At 45.3% G+C, this 20,759-nt stretch overlaps 1 protein-coding gene across 4 annotated transcripts in view; it reads right to left on the minus strand.

Moving 5' to 3' along the window:
* Nucleotides 1-5,860: 5,860 nt before the first annotated feature.
* Nucleotides 5,861-20,759, minus strand: part of LOC109922545 (M-phase inducer phosphatase 1-A-like) — a 42,706-nt gene continuing 27,807 nt past the window's right edge. For all 4 annotated transcript variants that reach the window (XM_048603998.1, XM_048603997.1, XM_048604000.1 and 1 more), the window contains 5 exons: nt 18,732-18,794; nt 17,817-17,915; nt 16,873-17,006; nt 15,679-15,790; nt 5,861-9,508 (listed from right to left, as the gene is read on the minus strand). In XM_048603998.1, coding sequence (XP_048459955.1) covers nt 9,368-9,508; nt 15,679-15,790; nt 16,873-17,006; nt 17,817-17,915; nt 18,732-18,794 — 549 coding nt within the window. In that variant the 3' untranslated portion in view covers nt 5,861-9,367. The remainder of the gene's footprint in view (nt 9,509-15,678; nt 15,791-16,872; nt 17,007-17,816; nt 17,916-18,731; nt 18,795-20,759) is intronic.

Consider the following 20,759-nt stretch of genomic DNA (forward strand, 5'->3'; position numbering starts at 1 on the left):
CACCTTGTTACCATATATAGATCTCCTTTGCTGCTGGGTAGCAAGCGATGCTTAGCGGCATATTAAACACCGTTGGTCAGTCTCATATAGTGGGGTATTAACCAATAATGTGTACTTGTTTTACATTGATATCCTAAGGAAGGGGTTCCTGAATTGTAGAAGGTGAATCCCTTGGGGAGTACTAGACATCTCTAAATGTGTACATTGGAGAAATTGTACAATGGTCGATTCAACTTCTAGTGTAAACAATAAACTATGTCTCCATTTATTTTGCTTAATTCATCTCTTCATTGTGTGCATGAAGAAATAAAAGTGAAGATGTTGTGCAGTACCCAAATGCAAAGACAATTGGCACAGCCCAGGAGTGGGTCGATGGATTTTGTCGCATGGGAGCAGGCTTGCATGGTGTTTGGCTCTCAGTGACCTCCCCCCCCCAGTCTACCTTCATGATCTCAGCACAGGTCAGGTCAGTGTTTCAGCAAAGTCGGTCTCTCAGCGAGAAGTCTGAATCACGCAACACGAGCTGACGGTCCAGGGACATGGTTGAGAGAACGTAGCCAGACATCGACGCTGCTTGGCCTGCTGTGTTCATCCAGCTCTACACCTTGTTATCTCAGATTCTCCAGCATCTGCAGTTCCTACTATCTCATACATTTTCCGTCTGCATTTCCCAAGACAACAGCTCATGGACTATCCCACGTTATTTAAAAATTAAAAATGCTTGCGGACCAATCAGCGAATGCATTTGCTCTCTCAAAACGTGCAACATTGTACTGTTCTGAGTCTCAAACTATGTGATAATTAATCAGCTTTAAACAAGCTCAGGAGGCTGCCCATGTTAGCACTTCATTCGTGGATTTGGGAAAGATACAGCAGACTTCTGTTGAGTGGATAAGGACTGCCTACTTGATTGCCATCTGGAAACCAGTTTTAAAATTCCTCATCAGCTGTCCACATGGAGATGTCAGTCAACCGTCCAGGCTACAACTGAGGGAAAAGTTTGGTAAGGAATTACCAAAACCTGTCCCAAAAGAAGAAGGGGGCTTTAATGGGATTTTAAAAGGACAGACACTGTATGGCTCTATCCTGTCCAAGTCTACGTAGAGACAGTCAGTCAGTCCCACTCGTCACTCACTCTATCCCCATAGTCTTATCAATTACTTATGTTCAAGCGACCATTAGATCCCCTTTTGAAATTATTTATTGTCTCTCTTTCCACTTCCCTCGTAGGCAGCAAGTAGAAGTCATTGCACAGCACTCAATGTAAAAACTGCTTCCTCATCTTCTGCCTGTTTGTCTTGCACAAAACTGTAAATCTGTGGCCCTTAGCCCTGGTACCAGCACTTAATAGGAACAGCCTCTCTTTGGAAACCTCTCCAGACAAAGTCAGTAATGAAAATGTCTAACTGGCTCAGTAGTGAGGGAATGGTGACAATTATAGCTCACAGTCAATGATACAGCTGTGAATCTAAGAGGGACCTGTAACAATGGACAAATGACAATTAACTATCATTCCAAACAATGCATTTGTGCCCAAACAAAGCTTGTCCATAACAGTACAGTTAAGGAATCTCTTAAGTTGGATTTATACATTATCACGTGCACATTTTGCACCATCCTTGGAGCTGTAAGAGTGTGAGATTGAAAATCAGAATGCTGAAGGAGTGCACAGTTGTAACTGAATGCAGGACACAGGGCTGTCACTTTACTTGGACAGATGCGGAAGCAAGGAATGAGGAAAGCAGCTATTTCTCAAATCAGAATTAACAACAGGAAGAGGGATTTATTGCTGCTTCCTTTGAGCAGCAGCAGTAGTGAACTGTCAATCCGTCAAAAAATGCAGGGGTGAAAGCTGAGCACCCTATTCCATTGCAGGCAGTGTGGTGATGGACATCTAGATTAACCTTCCACCACCAGCATCTCTATCATTCCTCTGTGTGGGGTAGAAAGATCTGGATGTGTACGCGTCAACATGCATGTGCCAGGACCTGTGCAATAATTTCAAGATGCTGTTTAAAATTTTAAGAAAAGAGAGAGAACCGAGAGAACCGAGAGAAGCATCCAAAAGATTCAAGTCTAACTTTAAAAACACAGCCAGGAAATAAAAGGGGATTCCTAACTCCTGTACTTCATTTCAACCAACACCTACTCTTAAAACAGACTTCTTTCTCATTGTTAACCTCTGTGGGGATACAGAACACAACCCGTTTCAAACATCTCAGTAACCAAAGGTGTAACTAGCTGAGTAGTGAGAAAATGGCAATGATTGTAGCTCACAGCCAAAAATGCAGCTGTAAATCTAAGAGAGACTTGTAACGATAGATAAACATCACTATTGGTTACTAGCAGGAGGACGCAGGGGTGAAATATTTGCGTCTGCTGTGAGATTTACAAACAAAAAGTCGAATTTACATATGCAGTTTTTGCGAAGTAGCAACGTAAACGTGGAATCTACCAGCAGTGAACATTTATACTAGAGACTGTCTTTGATACATTTGGGAAACTCAAGAAAAAAAATGTCAAAGCGATCCTTAAATGTACACAGAATGAAATTCCCGAGAATTGCTCACAAATCATCCTATTATTGGTCAATTTGTACAGAGACAGGTCAGTGGGAAGGAATACAGAGGAAATGCTAACCTGGAGTGAGAGTGGATTTGGAATAGAATACCTGCAGCGTAGAAGCAGGCCATTCGGCTCAGAATCCACATTGATCCTCCAAAAAGAACATCCCACCCCTCTACCCTATCCTTGTAACCATTCATTCCCCCATGGCTAGCCTACCCAGCCCTGGGACACTACAGGGCAATTTAGCATGGCCAATCCACCCTAACCTGCACATTTTTGGACTGTGGGAGGAAATCTGAGCATTCAGAGGAAACCCATGCAGACAACACGCAAACTCCACACAGATAGTGGCCTGAGGGTGGAATTGAACAAGGGTCCCTGGCGCTGTGAGGCAGCAGTGCTAACCACTGAGCCACTGTGCCAGCCCATGCAGGCGGCCAACGAATGCTAGTTGAAGAATCTGTGAACAGGAGCTGATATATGGCATTTCCTATCATTAGCAGGAAAAGTAATTGAGTGTCGCAGAAAGAAAACTGCTAACATTTACACAGCCCCAACATGGTCAGACTAGCTGCTCCTCACCTTATGGAAACTATACTGTTGAAAAAAGGTGGGTATTGTGTCATGTCAGGCAGCAGTCTGATCACATTTCACACACAAGTAATGCAGCTTAAAATATGTTAGAGAACAGATGATCCCTCAATCACTTCTGCTTTTGTGTCCTCAAGGCAACGACAGCAATGACTTTGTACCAATTAAAATTTATAATGGACACAGATAGATGCTTCTGTAGAGCAGAGACAGTGCCAGAGATAGAGGGTGGTTGATTGTTGAGGTGCACTGCCAAATGCAATGCCTTGAAGGGCTGGGATATTCCCAGTTTCAGTGCTGCAACTCCAAGCCCTTAAACATGGACTCCCTCCACCAGCTAGTGGTGAGAGAGATGGACTTGTGTACAGTCAACAAGATGCACTGCAGCAACAACCCAACAGCACCTTCCAAAACAGTGACTGTTGGTGTAAGGAACTGCCAAGGTTCAATGTCGAAGAGTATCTTAAACACAATCCATTACAAAGTCATACAGGCTTGATAGAAGGGCTTAGGATGTGGAAGAAGTTAATGTAAAGTCCAGGAACTCCTCAGGTCTGTCACTATCCATCTGTCAGATGCCCAATTAAAAGCATCACCTTCCATTTCTGTTGGTATGAGGTGATCAGACTTGCACAAAAGAATTTTTCAATATCCTCAAAAAAAGTTATCAACTATTCATTAAATTTAAGCTACAACACACAAGGAAAGCATTGATTTCCTCGTCACAACAGTATTTGAATTGGCACCAGCATAAAAAAAACAACCTTCTTTTAAAAAAAAACCAAACTAACTGACAGATAGTAGAAAGGGTCTAGGCCTGAAACGTCAGCCTTCCTGCTCCTCTGATGCTGCTTGGCCTGCTGTGTTCATTCAGCTCTACACCTTATCTCCAACTAATTGACACATGCTTCTACACACAAAAAGCCATCAATCCAAATGGTTTTCCCATTGAAGAGATTACAGCTAATACATTTCTAGCACGCATTAAAGGTATACAAGGCTGCGAGTCAAGTGTTGGAAAATAGGATTAGAATAGTTAGGTGCTCATTTTTGCCTGATGTAGACTTGATGATGGGCCAAAGGGCCTTTTTCTGTGCTGTAGACCTCCAGGACTCTGTCAGCATTGTAACATGTACTTAGTCATGGACATGCAATAAGAGCTTCTTCCCAACAGAATAACAAATGGTTTTCCTCTACCACATCAGACCAAGTGGGCCTGTAGATCACTACTCAGAAAAGATTTACAAGGATGTTGCCAGGGTTGGAGGATTTGAGTTATAGGGAGAGGCTGAATAGACTGGGGCTATTTTCCCTGGAGTGTTGGAGGCTGAGGGGTGACCTTATAGAGCTTTATAAAATCATGAGGGGCATGGATAGGGTGAATAGCCAAGGTCTTTTCCCCAGAGTGGGGCAGTCCAAAACTAGAGGGCATAGGTTTAAGGTGAGAGGGGAAAGATTTCAAAGGGACCTAAGGGGCAACTTTTTCCATGCCAGAGGAGATGGTAGAGTCTGGTACAAAAATAACATTTAGGAGGGTACATGAAATAGGAAGGGTTTAGAGGGATATGGGCCAAATGCTAGTAAATGGGACTAGATTAATTTAGGATGTGGTTGGAATGGACAAGTTGGACCGAAGGATCTGTTTGTGCTGTGCATCAGTATGACTCTATGAAATGATGGCAGCAAAAATAGATCCCATAGTGAGCAATAGTACAGCCGGCCTCGTGAAAACCAGATTCGAGGAATTCTCATGCAGCAACCTCTAACAACGCGAAAGACAAGGGTAGCAAAGACACAGGGACACCGCTATGTGTAAGTCTACCCCCTTTTCCAAGGATCCCTTTCTAGCAACGTTGTGGGTCGATTGTGACACCTGGAATACATTGGGATAAGGCAGCAGCTCACTTTAACATGAACCAGGAGAGATGAACATTGGCCTAGCCAGCAACAGCGACAGGTGACAAATTTTGACAAAAAAAAAGACAAAGGTTGGCAATTTTGAAATCTCAAATTTAAGTTCTGAGGAGCCAACACCCTAAATACTAGCCCATTAGCAGCTTCTGGTCCCACATTCACTGCATCAGCTCATGCACCTTTGGAAATACCTTGTGTGAAAGAAAAGACTAAATCGGGAGTCAGGAGGGAAAAAGAATTAAACCTGCTCCACTATCATCAGATACTTGCTAAAGACTGCCAGATCAATAGGCTGAGGGAAAAAAAAATCAAACAAACTCAGAAACAAAAACAGAAGTTGCTGGAAAACTCAGCAGGTCTGGCAGCACCTGTGAAGAGAAATTAGAGTTAACGCTGTGGGTCTGGCAACTCTTCTTCAGAGCAGGAAGGGTAACGGGACCTGAAACGTTAACTGATTTTGTTCTTCACAGATGCTGCCAGACCTGCTGAGCTTTTCCAGCAACTTCTGTTTTCTTTGTTCCCGACTTACAGCATCCGCAGTTCTTTCGGTTTTTATTTAGTGGAAAACAAACTTAAATTGCCCCACAAACCATCCAGGGATGACAAAGTTTGGTGAAGCTCTCTTTCCTTCAGCCTTCACCACAATCATCTTCCCGGATTGAAACCAGCTCAAACGGCAAGAATAAAGAAACGGAAATAAGACTACTTGTGTTCTTAAGTAATTTCTATAATAACACATATTAAGAATTCATGATCAAGACCAAACAGGCTCACTTCCAAATGGTCAGGTTTTATTGCACGCACCAAATTGAAGTGTATCACCATCCCCAGACTGCAAGTTACATTTAAATTAAAATAGTTTACACACAGATATTGAACTGAAATACTGGCAAGCATCTGGTGGCTCTAACTGGCTCAGTATTGCATCAAACAGGGACACTGGAGATTATGAGTTTGATATTTTAAAAAGGCAGTGACAGTTAAAAGGAGGATTAAAAGTAAAAGAAGAAAATTGATGACCACATAAGAAAGATCAACAAAAACGATATTTACGGAAGAATACACCAATGCGTAGCACTGACCTAAAATGTAGGAACTACAATACAATATATTAAAAGAAAACCTCAGACAGCAATACAGAGATAGCAAGTTGATTATAAAGCTTTAGAAATGTTTTGGAGTAAGATGTCCTTTGCTTTCTAAGGGACAAAAGGACGTGGTTAAGAGGATAGTTATCACCCAGAGACAACTATCTGCATTCAATTACTTTCTAGCTAGGTACCACTGGTCCATGAGGACCGTGTTTGACCCTGACGCTGCTCCTTTCATCATGGATATCACAATCTCAGTTAGAGAGCGAGAGAACGAGATCTCTCCGTTGGCTTCAAAACAGTTACTCCGAAACCAAACACAATGTCCCGGAGATGGGCCAATCACAAAGGGCTAGGTGAACTCAAGAGAAGGGAACCTGCCCCTAAGCAAACACATGGTCTCAGGAATAACACACGTGTCGCTGAGCCCTCTAACTCTGATGCATGTCCAAAGGCAATGCAGGAAGATGTCATCGATGTAGATACTGGATGAAGAAATAAGCAGACTGTGCACGCCGGCACACAAATCGGGAAAGTCACTTAATGCTTAATGTCCCATAGCACCAATAGGTCACAGGATCTGATCAACTACATCATGGATCCCAGCAAAGATAGATCCTGAACTTTTCAATGGAAAGTAATCATTGCCACGTACGGGAAAATGTCTACTACCTAATCAAGATCTAATTTATGTGAAATGATTCAAAGCACATTTTGTGTAATCTAAGTTGAATATTAATACTGTTGCTCAAGGGTTTTAACAATACTGGCTGGAGCTAGCACTGCTGAAGCAGTGCTCTCGCTATTGGAAGGGAGACGGGTGTGAGAGTAGAAGATGGATTCCCAACAGCAATGGGCTGCTCTATGTTTTTTTTTTAAAAGATGCACCTAATGTGGTTTCCCAAACAATAGAAACCAACGAAGAGAAATGGTCAATGCCACAAGTATTTCCATTGGCCATTAACCAGGCGAACACACCTCACCTCAATCTAATTTACACACGTTTCTTCTGTCCGGTTACTCTGAATCAGCATTTCTGAACAGTTTTTTTTCCCCAGCATCCTACTCATTATTACAGCCCGTTTAGCATGACTGTAATGTGTATCCCTTGAAATAAAAGATCAAATTATTAAAACTTTAAAAACACTTGTGCTACATTACATTACTTTTTTCTTGAAATAAAAACCCTTTCAGAGCGGTGCTCCTTCAATTTAAAAAAAATTCCATGTCCAGTTAAAAACTGGAATCAAACTGCTAGTCACTAGCCTAGGTTACATGGGTTTAAATACAACAGTAAAATCTGACCCTTCCAAAGACTCCTAAATGATGTAAAAGGCAAAGAGGGTTCCGAATGTACCCAGTTCTTACGTTTTCGCAAGGTGGCAGTTGGACCTCTAGCATTATGCTGACACTTAAACTTTGGGATAGTGCAGCAGCATCAGGAAACTGGGAAAATCTGTGTTCACTATCCAGTGAATTTTGCAAGAATTCATTGGCCAACAGAGGAAGACAGGAACAAATTTCACCCCCCCAAAAAGTTTTGACAATGGAGCAGAAGAGTTCAATGCAATCCAGTCCTTAGGGAGAATGGGTACTTGTATGGACGGCTAATGGTAGTTTAGCGAGAGATGCAACTTCAGAAGGAGGAGGAGGCGGGTAGAAAACAAAAGGATTTTAAATTTTAAAAAAAGTTAGCCTTGTTACCGATTTTCAGTAATTAGGATCACAATTCTTTTTAGTTTTCTGTACCTGGAAGCAGAAAACAGAGCTCTTATGGCAAGGAAGTCAAGATTCTAGCAATTTCATTCATATAAAAGTCATGGAAACCAGTGTGCTGTTGTAAGAGCCAAGTGTTTTCTTCTGCATTATACACAGATACTGACAGTATTTTGGATATCAGACCCACAGTACATGCTGGTACATGTGAGCAGGGCAAGTACACCACTGTTGGGGAAGCAAAGTGTTGTATTGCATTAGTTGATATTGACCAAGGCAACAGGGTGATGCACTGGAGAGGAGGTCACAAGTAACATGTTGTAAAGTTCACGGTCCAGTGATCCCAGCTGCGACATATACATCAGGCAGGACCAGGATCAGGATCAGGTCATGCCACTGTGTACTTCACCATCAAACCATCACAGCGCAAGTCCCGCCATGTCACTTTCTCATGGCAGCCTGTTCAGATCTTTTTCAAAAGCAAAAAGCAAAATCTCTCAGGTGCTGGAAATCTGAAACAAACAAACAGAGAAAGCTGGAGAAACTCAGCAGGTCTGGCAGCTTCTGTGGAGAGAGGAAAAACAAAATTAACCTTGCGAGGCAGTTCTTATGAAACGGACAAAAGTCACAAGGCTCCAAAAAGGTTTTGTCAGATCTGCTGAGAATTTCCAACTTTTTTTTTTAAATCTTCTTGCTTAGTGTTCAGAAGACAGCTGAGTGTCTTCTTCTTCAGATCTTCTCACTTTGATAGCGGTCAGGTACAGAAAGCTGCCAGTTTATCCATGGTGCGATATAGTGAGAAACAGGACTGTGATAGCAGCCCATCTCAGTCACTGCTCATTGCATGACACTCATCTACCACAGATGTTCTGAGGGGGTCCAGGGGCAGGTACCATATGGAATTGTTCTTGTGAAGGGACAGAATACGACAAATATGGTTTGGCAGCATCTGCTCATGGTGCACAGGCTAAGTCTACTGTAACTGGCAGATCCCAGCATTGTAATCCTGCCTGTGGGGTAACTGTGGGGTGGAAGAGGAAAGAGGTGGAGATACAGCTGGTCTCCTAACTGAATCATAAGATTGGGAATTTACAGCACGGCAATGCATTGGCGAGGCTACCAATCTGTGCTGACCAAGGGGGTAGGGGAGAAAGAACATCACAAAAAAAAGGTCAAAAAATAGGAGCTTCTACTAAGATGGTTATCCTTAAAATAAATTTCTTTGAAATGATAGCAGCGTTAAAACAAAGAAAAAAACTCTTGATATTCCAAACCTATTCTGTTCCAATTCTACTCATGGCAATAATCCTCCTGCTTTTTGACATTGCAGGATTCAGATGGCCATAGAGACCTTTCTCTGCTGTGTTGAGTCACGTGAGAATTGGAAGATCAGCAGCAGTTTGGTGCCAGGCTGGAGGCAACCTTGGGAAGGGCAGTGCAAATCAAAAAGGCAAGAGGGGTTCCCATTGGGTGTTCTTCTCAGCCAATCACATCTTCCTCAATCTGGAGATGAGGTCCCGCCTCCGACGCTCTCCCGCCCAGGACTTGCTCTTTTTCCGCAACTTCAGCATCTCCTCCTGGAAGTCTTCATGGTCCATGGGACAGTACGTTGGAGGGTCACAGTAATTCTGTAGTATGGGGAAGGAAGGGGTTTCAAAAAAACAAAAAAAAAACAAAAGTCAGGCAGTCCAGAGTTGTGGAGGAGGCAATAATCTATAGTCAGTTCATGGTGAGGAATCTCATGGAGATGTGAATGGCATTTCTGATCAAAACCCTCCCCCCAGCACCCAGGAAACCTCAACATAAAAGCAACGGCCTCAAAAGATGGTGCATGCAGTACATATTTCGCAGTGGGACTCCTCTTCAGTTGAGAACTTACAGAAGATCCTTACACACAGTGCAGGAAGAGGCCATTATGCCCATTGAGTCTGCACTGACCCTCCAAAGAGCATCCCACCTTATCCCCATAACCCTGCATTTCCCATGGCTAATCCACCCTAACCCGCACATCTTTGGACTGAGGGGAAACCAGAGCACCCAGAGGACACAGACACAGACAGTTGCCCAAGGGGAGAATTGAACCCGGGACCCTGCTGCCTCACAGCACTAGTGCTGACCACTTTAATTAAAGCCATTTCCCATTTGACACAGTAGAAAATAGAGCAGTTTCCTGCCCTCCATGCTTCCATAAGCAGGTAAAAAAAGTCACAAGAGTGACAATGCTGCCTTAAAAATATTCTTATTGCTCCTCAAAACATTTACTGTTGACTTTTTTTTAAAAAAACTACAATCCCCTGTTAGATGGGGTAACAAAGCTGCGAGCCACAAAGTTGTTGAATACTGAGCAGGATTTTTGGTGTATCTGTCTCCAAAGGGCTGCCAGGTCCTGGACACTTGCTGTACCTTTTGGAGAAAAGCCCTCAAGGATCGTCACCTTGTGGTGGAGGGACTTGCGTTTACCTCGGAACCCGAAAGCTAAAACCATCCTGAGCGTAGGTCCTGGCAGGGTCAGCCATGATGGTAAGGTCAAGGGTCGGGGGTTCCAGACCAAACGCAATCCATGGTTACCTCATCAGCGGAGGACGATGGCTGGACTTGAATTAGAGCATCACAACAGCTGCTACAGTGACTGGACCACTAGTTATCATGGTTTCCATGCCACTGGGCTTTGACCCCCTATCTGCCAAGGTCAACATGGTGGCTGTGTGGGCCTTCCCACGTTTAAAAAAAAAAGACGTTGGGCCTCCCAAGACATACCAGTCCTACCTACATCCCGGCAAAAGGTCCCGGGGCGACCAGCTAGTGGTGGGAGGGCACCCCCTGGTCACAAATGGATACGTTAGCTGGTGGGTGTCAGATTCTGCCACCTTGCTCATGCACGAGGCAGATAGAGCATTTCCGCAGCTATTGCCCATGACTGGACAGGCCCCATTTAGGATCTGCTCTGCTCTCACGAGTAGGGGAAGGGAGCTTGGGAAAACAAAAAAAAACTCCCGACTGGATCACCTCACCCAGAGGGATCACCCACATACAGCCGGAAACGGAGAATGATAAAAAAAAACAAACAAACTTGAGCTTGGCATGCAAGAACTCCAAGGGATCCAGTGGTCAACCAGAGAGAAGAACTGGGATCGTAGCCAGGGAACCGGTGAGATGCCAGATCGGCGGAGCTGCTTTTCCGAGGAAGGGTCACCGGACCAGAAATGTTAGCTGGATTTCTTTCTCCCCCCTTCACAGGTGCTGAGCTTTTCCAGCAACTTGTTTCTGTTCCTCACAAAAACCCGCCTTGCAGACGAAGGGCAACCGAGAGAGAGGTGACAAAGGTGGTTACACTTTCTTCTGGAAAAGGGAAGCCCAGATTTTACGGTGTTGGATTCACAATTAAGAGCCAGCTCAGCAGTTGCCCCTGAGCTTCCCAGGAGGATCCACGACCGACTCATGGCCATTCGTCTGCTGTTCCCAGACAGTCACATTGCAGCTATGGCCCAACACTGGACTCTGAGCAGGACGTTAAAGGAGGCTTTCTATACCAACCTTGACACACTGTTGTCAAGCACACACCACCCCCGCAAAAAGGGGGAACAAGGTAATTCATCAATGCCAGGGTTGGTCAAGACCACAGCCTGTGGAATGGCATCATGGGAAGCGAAGGTATTGGCTACATCAACTCTAATGTAGTCCTTCTCATAAAATGGTCACCATCACAAAAATACCCTTCCATCAAAAAAAAAACAAAATTCAAAGCATCTAGGATGCACCCACGCTTGAAACAATGGCACCTCACTGATTATGTCAGTGTTCACTCCAGGGAGCATCGGGATGTGAATGTCACCCGGGATATGATCAGCTCAGATGACTGCAGGACTCATCATTGGCCTATCCGCTCCACAATGTCCATCAGACTAGGCAGAAAGAGGAGGATTCAGAAGAAGCAGAGCCGGCCAAGATTCAACATTGAGGGCCTGGGTGACAGGGTCACATCTACAGGCCTCACTCGCAAAAAAAAAACTACCTCGGGAATACCCACCCCCGAGGACATAAGAGAACACGGGAGTCTGTTTAAAACAGCCATTCTCGGTGCCTGCAGTAACACCCACGGGTACAGAAACCATCGGGACCGGTTCGATGAGAACGGCGCAGAAATTGAACTGCTCATCTCCAAGAGAAGGATATCATTCTGCTGGGCACAGAAGGCTATCAACTGCAAGGCCTAAAGGGCCCATGCGAAAGCTAAGGCTGATGTCTAAAAGAAGGTAATGGAGCTCAAAAACAAAAATGGTAGGAGGCTTCTTCAGCACCACCACGACAGTATGTGGTCCAAGGCACCATGGTCTAAACACCCAGCTCTCTAAAGACGGACAGAAAGGCACTAAACAGCCACTGGAGACAGCATTTCCAAGAACCCCTCAATCATAATGCCAATGTTAATGTGGAAGTCATCAACCATATCCCCCAGAGATCCATGCAGGGTGACATGGGAGAACCTCCCAGTGCGACCAAAGTACAAGGTGGCATAAGGAGCCTAAGAAACAAGGCGGCTGATGGTCTCGATGGTACTCCTGCAAAGATTCTAAAGGAGAGTGGCCCACAGCTCCGTGAACACATCCGTGCTCTGCTCTCGAAGATGTGGCTCAAAGAAGAACTCCCCTCTGAGCTCAGGGATGCTCCGATTGTGACCAGATTCAAAAAAGGGTGACAAGGCTGACTGTGGGAATTACAGAGGGTTCTGGCAACCACTGGCAAGGTACTAGCACGTGTCCTCACCAATAAACTTCTGCCTTTAGCTGAAGAAATACTCCCCGAATCAGTGTGGTCTTCACCTGTCTAGAGGTGCAACAGACAGGATCTTTCACAGCACGTCAATTACAAGAAAACATGCCAGAACACAAACAACTGTTTTACATGGCCCTCATCAACCTAACTAAGGCTTTTGACACAGTTCGTCACCAGGGTCTCTCGTTCCAGATGGGGAATAGTCGAACCCCTATGACAATTAAACTAAAACACAAGCCCCGGTCTGTTATGACGGGATTAGAGGTTCCCTTCTAATAACTACCCCCGAAACACCCAGAGAAACTCACCTTTCCCCTCAATCTGATTTTAAAAAAAGTGGTTAAAGGAAAGAATCCCCCTAATCTCCACTTTACAAGTAACAAGAAACAATTTATTTATTTAACCCAACAATGAACAATTTAACAAAATGACTAACGAACCGACAATTTCCCCCTTAGACTACTAATTACTTCCAAACTGATCTAAATTCTACTGGAATACTGTACAAATAAACAAATCCAACTTAATAAACCCAATTAATAAGAGAACAATGAATTATAACTTAATCTCTATAAATTCACACAGACTGTCTTCTGGAATATTTTGTCGTCTCCGCTCTCTTCAAACGCCATTCTTTCGTTAACTCTGCTGTCAGGGATGTTTTATCTCTATAATTTCTTCAATGAGGACTTTGAGCTAAAATACCATGGTACCCTTGATGAATGCGATGGGCTTTCTCTGAGAGCCGAAAGGTGCTGACTCTGGCAGGAGGTGGAAGACGATGCCTGATTTTCCAAACACCTTTGCCTTATACACTCATGATGACATAATCAAATTCTTATAACATGAGTGTTTCAGGTTGTCCACGCCATCAGATTTAAATTCAATTGGCTTTCCGTATCGAGGTGCTTGGTTTAAATTAATTGGCCAAATTCACACCTCTTGTCTTGGGAAAGAAATGCTGCTTGTCTGTTCTATACAAAATGTTTCCATTCGGGCACTGTCTGTGTGCACCTGCATTTGTAAACTTCCAAGCACAGACAAAACACAAGCTCGTAAAGGGACCACGACACTCTTTTCCCCACAATCATTATTACCAACAAATTCTAACTTCCTGCCTTCCGATTCATGAATACCCAGCCCACTTTCCTAACACGCTTGTGGATCCTGTCACGATGCGGGTACCCTGATAACTTCCTCAGGATGCTGCATGTCTGCGACAGTGCTGAGCAACCGTGAATTGGAGTCTGAGCCTTTCACCGTGGAGACGGGGATCAAGCAGGGCTGCGTCATTGCACCCACCCAGTTTACCGCCTTCATTGCCGCCATCCTCCACCTCCCTGGCCAAAAACGGCCCGAGGGAATTCAAATCATTTACCGTATGAACGGCGGGCTGTTTAACCCCAACTTCAAGGCCGAGAGGGAGATCTCCACCTTGGAGTTTCAATATGCTGACGACACCACCATCGCAGCACACTTTGCGCCAAGGCAAATACGATCTTAGGCCTTACCCTTAAAACAAAACCTCTGGTACACCATCAACCATCACCCAATAGTCTTTCCTACAATAAAGGTCAACAACTATCCCCTTGAAAATGTGGATCACGTCCCATATCTCATGGATATCGAAACACAACGTCACTGAAGCTGTGCCAGTGGAGCCTCTCCCTGACTCAGAAGAAAAAAGTGTTTTGAAAACCATGACCTACAGGCACAGATTAAACTTCTGGGCCTGCAAAGCTGTTGCTCTTCTCACACAGCTATCTGGAGCAGAAATGTGGACTACCTGCAGTAGGCACCTTAAAGCACTGGGACAACTCCACAGAAAATCCCGTGGATCACCTGAAAAGACAGGTGTGCTAACACCAGTGTCTTGGAGGATCACCACTACTCTGATGGACTGGCCATGCCATCTGAGTGCCCAAACCATGCCTCCCAAAACAGATCACGTCCTGACAGCTGAAGGGAGGTCCGCATGGCCCTCATGGTCAAACAAAACACTTCAAAGATAACTTGAGGACCAACCTCAAGAAATTCTACATCATCATCATCATCAACATCAACATCAACAACTGTGAGGACTTGGCTACGAACCGAAATCACTGGAGAAACATTATCCTGCCGGGAGCTAGACGCCACAAAAACCACCTCCAACCATGCTGCTGAACAGGAGCGAGTCTTGTGCAAGAACAGACGGGACGTCAGGGAGGCCCGCCCACCGTCCCCTGCGCCCACCGTCCCCTGCCTGCAATGCCCACATTGCATTCAAATCTGTGGACCCCGGGTTGGACTCGTCAGCCGCATGAAGACCCACAAATAGATACCCTCATGGGATGGCACGGTGGTACTGTGGTAAGCACAGCTGCCTCACAGCGTCAGGGGACCAGGGTTCGATTCCACCCTTGGGCAGCTGTCTGTGTGGAGTTTACACATTCTCCCAGTGTCTCCGTGGGTTTCCTCCGGGTGCTCCGGTTTCCTCCTACAGTCCAAAGATGTGCAGCTTACAGAGGATTAACCATGCTAAATTGCCCCGTAGTGTTCAGGGACATGTAGGTTAGTTGGATTAGCCATGGGAAATACAGTGGCGGGTCTGGGTGGGAGGCTCTTGAGGGTCTGTTCCAACACTAAGGATTCTAGGATTGCTATCAGAGAGAATGGGTGAGGCAGGTTGGCAGTATCAATATCAGAACTTGCCTTCCAACAAAAGGTGGATTGACCAAACTACATGACAAAAACACTGGGACGGGACTGGACGGGACTGGCGGCCCTTTCACACCGGGGCACTGGATCGTTTGGCTTTAGCTCAAATCAACAAAGGCTGAGCTCGAGGGACATTGAAAAGGATGGCCATTCCGACAGTGCAGCATCCTATTAGATCGAGTGTTCTGTCTAGGTTAGGGACTCTGCAAGTAGCTCTTTTAACCTGGGAGACAGAACCAGGTGATAAAACGACACTTGAATTCGTCATGAGTTTTTTTCCAGTGCGCTACACTAGAATCCCTCCATATTCCTAGCCATTACTTACCATGAACTGAGGAAAGAAAGCCTTATAGCCTCCTTTCAGTATGTAGAGCTCTGGATAGTACAGGTTCGGGTATTCGTTCAGATTTCTGTCCTCCTCCCGCAGCAAACGACACCTTGGAGATGAAGTAAACCACATTGGTATGTGCAACGCAGCAGCATAACCCCTCAACAGGTAAATCAGTTTCACAGCAAATTTCTGTGGTGGTGTTCCTTTCACCGAGGCACTTTGTGTACCATCCCACTGGCCCTGGCAAACCTGCAGCCCCGTCCTTACAGCTTTAATACCACAGGAATGGGACATGCGCATTTCTTTGTGGGAGAGAGTGTGGGTCACGCATGCTCACATAGCAGGATTACTTTACATCCACGCACAGGGGCCTGCATCTTAAAAGGTTGTGTCTGTCAGTACAGAACTACCTCATTGCTGCCATAGAGTTGTACAGCACAGAAACAGACCCTTCGGTCCAACCAGTCCATGCCAACCATAATCCCAAACTAAACTAGTCCCACCTGCCTGCTCCTGGCCCATATCCCTCCAAGCCTTTCCTATTCATGTACTTATCCAAATGTCTTTTAATCGTTGTAACTGTACCCACATCTACCACTTCCTCTGAAAGTTCATTCCACACATTAAATGTGTGAGAAGAAAGAATTGCCCATCAGGTCCATCTTAAATCTCTCTGCTCTCACCTTAAAAATATAGCATCTAGTTTCGAACCGCCCCACCTTAGGGAAAAGGCCCTTGCTATTCACCTTATCTATGCCCCTCATGATTTTATAAATGTCTATAAAGGGCAGCCCTCAGTGACCTACACTCCAGTGGGAAAAAAGGTCCCAGCTTATCCAGCCAGTTGTTCTAACTCAAACTGTATTCCCAGCAACATCCTGGCAAAGCTTTACTGAACTCTCTCCAGCTTAATAACATCCTTCCTATAACAGGGAGACCAGAAGTGGACACAGTCCCATGTGGTTTTAGAGCCATTAATTGATGGGATAGATTACAGGGTTCAGTTTGGGATAATGAGCCCTCTGTTGGAGAGGCGAGCTAACCCCACCATTGAACTAGCAGCTGAAGGTTTCACTTGAGGTTCGAGTAGCAGCAAATTCAGACACTGCTCACGGCCTTGCCAAGTCCCTTCACATCGTGCTCTACACAGTCGCCACGGAGATGGAGCAAACAATTAACGCGGCTCACATCTTCGGTCCGCGCTCCGATGAAAATTCACAGTGGAAAATGACGATCAACCTCTTGTCGTCAGATTTGGGAACAACAGGCTTCTGGAAGAAATAGTCGATGCAGTCGTCAGCTTTGTGCAGGTTCAGGGCGCCCTGGGAAAAGTAAAGGCAGGAGTTAGCAGGAGCCGCCCGAAAGAGAAAAGTTATTCCAAGACTGGGATTTGCAATCAAGGCAAAAACGCAAACTGCAAATCCACAATAAGTCAGACCCACACGCAACGGGGTATATTACTTCAAATCCTGAATATGTTGGGAGTTCAACAAAATAAAGAGCCACAGTGAGGCCGACTGTGGCTACTCAACGACAGGGCTCCCATTTGCTAACTTAACAATTGGTCAGAGCAAGCTATCCTTTAAGAATAAGGGGCAAGCCATGCAGGACTGAGATGAGGAAGAATTTCTTCACTCTGGTGAATCTGTGGAATTCTCTCCCACAGGAAGCTGATGGGGGCCAGTTCATTAGATATATTCAAAAGGGAGCTGGACTTCACTCTTGTGGCTAAAGGGATCGAGGGGTACGGGGAGAGGGCGGGAATGGGATACTGAGATTACACGGAAATAGCAAGAACTGCAGATGCTGGAGACAGTCGATACAATGTGGAGCTGGAGGAACACAGTAGGTCAGGCAGCATCAGAGGAGCAGGAGAGTCGACGTTTCGGGCCTGGGTCCTGAGGAAGGGTCCTGGCCCGAGACGTCAATTCTCCTGCTCCTGCCTGACCTGCTGTGTTCTTCCAGCTCCACACTGAAATTGCAACGATCAGCCATGATCGTATCGAAGGGCCGAATGACCTACTCCTACAGCTATTTTCTATGTTTCAATGTCTCTTTACTGAGTAATGCATGAGGAGACATGTAGGGTCACACATTTTTAACAAGAACATTTTCCTATCCACTGCACTTACCCGGATATGTCCTCCTTTAAACTCATAAGGGTAGCGGCAGTCAACGATGTAGAATCCTTCCAAAAGGTGATCGTATTCTCCATGTAGAACCTTCGCCATCTGTGAGAAAGCCAGACTTTAGAGTATAGATGCTTCCTGTTCTTAAACTACTATATCCTCATATACTCAAACTGCTGGGACAATCCCTCAGGCTGGTTTGCCACATTCAAAGATAAAGCCTACTCTCCACCCAATTGGAGGAAGGATGGGAAAGTTGACCCTAACCTGTGACGTTCATGGGGTTGGGGAAAACACCATGACTCAATGTTGTGGGTTAAAATCAGCAGGCTACCTTTCTGTGCTGTAAACCGTTCTGTGATCTCAATCCCAGTGAGTCACAGCCTGAAATATAAATGGCACAGAGCAAAAGGAGCTAAGAAAGCAACAGCAATTTAACAATACCTGCAGATGTAGCGGCCAGGTATGGTCCCTGATCACCCACATCTGACAGGAGGAACATACCACTCCACTGACTGCCATCTCTGCCCCTTTAACAACTAGCAGATTTGGGGAGAAATGAAGGTCTGACTTTACCTTTACCTTGCTGCTGCTCCCTCTCAACAAAGCCTGATATTCACTTAGGCCTACTCTTAGATCTAACCAGCAGCATCTCAATCACAAAGCAGCCCCTTGCAAAAACAAGGCAGAACAAGACACAGAAACTCCTCCCTCCCACACTTTGCTCAACTCCCAGCATTTGCACACTCTTTCTCAGATAAAGACTTGGATCTCCTAATCTAGGGCCCAGAGGGTCTTATTTGAAGATTGCGGCCCAGATGATTTGCTTTGAAATCTCTCCACTTCTCTCACTCAACCACACTCCGACACACCAGCTCCGTTATAAAACATAAGTTCCAGGTTGGCAGCGCAACTCACCATTTCTGGAGAGATGTATTTCAAATCGCCATGCTTACCCATTACTGTGGGTAATGCATACACCTGTCAAACAAAAGAGACAAAACCCATTAGGCACCAGGGAAGCACCTCAAAGACACAGGTCAGGCTTTCAACATCACATCAGCCTACGGAGGGAAAGGGGTCATTAGAATCATAGAATCTTTACAATGTGGAAGCAGGCCATTCGGCCCATCAAGTTCACACTGAACCTCTGAAAAACATCCCACCCAGACCCACCCCTGCGTTTCCTATGCCTAATCCACCCAGCCTGCACACTTTCAGGCAATCTAGCATGTCCAATCCACCGAGCCTGCACATCTTTGGACTGTGGGAGGAGCTGGAGCACCCAGAGGAAACCCGCGCAGACACGGAGAGAATGTGCAAACTCAACACAGTCACCCGGGGGTGGAATCGAACCCGGGTCCCTGGCGCTGTGAGGCGGCAGTGCTAACCACTGAGCCACCATGCTGTCCAAAAAGCCTGCTTCACCTGGCATTTGTATTCCCAGGCGGTCTCCCATCCAAGCACTAACCATGCCCGAGTCTGCTTAGCTTCAGAGATCAGGCACTTTCAGGCTAGCGTGGCTGTAGACAAGGGCTACTGGTAACGCCCAGAAAATACAAGACCAAAGCAACAACACTTATTCAACTGTTTTAACACAACAAAAATACTCCAAAGACTTCCAGTTTCACAACAGACACCGATCAGATTTAATTTTTCCACTCTTTCACAGGATGTGGACATCACGAACTAGATTGGTGTTCGTTGCCTATCTCCAGTTGCTCCAAAGAAAGTTGTGGTGGGCTCTCTATTCGAGCCACTGCAGTCCACCTGGTGTAGCTATAAATCAATAACACAGTGAATTCCAGGATTATGACCCAGTGAAAAATGAATGAGCTGTGATGTATTTCCAAGCCAGGATGGTGTGGGACTGAAGGGGAACTGCCAGGGGGGTGATGTTCCCAACCATCTGCAATTCTTCTCCCTCTACGTGAGGTTTGTAGATATGCAAGGTGCTAATACAGGAGGCTTGGAAATCCATGACACCCACTCACGCAACTAGGTGGTGAGCCCTCACTCTCTTCTAATGAGGAGGCGGGGAGAAAGGGCCAGAGGCTTTGAAACAGCTATCAAAGCCGAAATGGAGTGCAGGGGAAAAAAAAACAAACTTTCATGACATTGAACCACAGCAACTGAAGAGTGGGCTATGGAGATAAAGTTATACAGTATAAAATTCTGGTGCTTCGAATTCTCTCTCAAATGTAAAATGTTTCGAATATGAAAAAGAGAAAAAATAAGTCATTTTGGATATTTGCTCACTAACAATTTAAGCCAGAGACACACACAGTCTGCTCACTACATCTAACAGGTACAAAGGTAAGACACCAACAGCTCAGTGAATAAAGGCAGTGTGCAATGTAGCACAAAAATCTTAGTACAGAGGATTGTGTCAATTCAGAATACCAAGCGGGAGACACATTACATTGATAATATTACTTGCGGATTACAGAGATGGACAGGGGAATCAGATGCAGAGCCCTTTCCTGAGGGATCACTGATTAGGACAGGCTGCTCAAGTTGGTTTTCTATTTCCCAGGGCTTCAAAGGCTCCAAGGAAACCTGTTGAGATATTCAAAATAAAAAGGGAATCGAGCCGAGATAGAGAAATGAGATCCTTTGGAACAAGGACAGAGCTGAGAAGCAGCATCTAAAAACTGAAGAACAGAGCCATTCAGGAGAGTGAATCAAGGAGTTACTTTGCTCCTCACGTAAAGACTAGTAGAAATTTAGACCCTTCTTCCTGGGAGAGGACTGCGGAATGCTGGATCAATTAAAATGTTCAATTTTGAGATAGGCAGATTGAGAGGCAGTAGCTTTAATGGATATAGATCAAAGGCAGGCAATGAGCTGGGGTACAGATGGGCTGTGCTCTAATTGTTTCTAGGTTTCCAGCTGAAAAAGGTGTGTGTGTGTGTGTGTGTGTGTGTGTGTGTGTGTGTGTGTGTG

The sequence above is a fragment of the Rhincodon typus genome, chromosome 12, assembly GCF_021869965.1.
Source record: "Rhincodon typus isolate 14 chromosome 12, sRhiTyp1.1, whole genome shotgun sequence".
In the NCBI taxonomy this organism is placed as follows: domain Eukaryota; kingdom Metazoa; phylum Chordata; class Chondrichthyes; order Orectolobiformes; family Rhincodontidae; genus Rhincodon; species Rhincodon typus.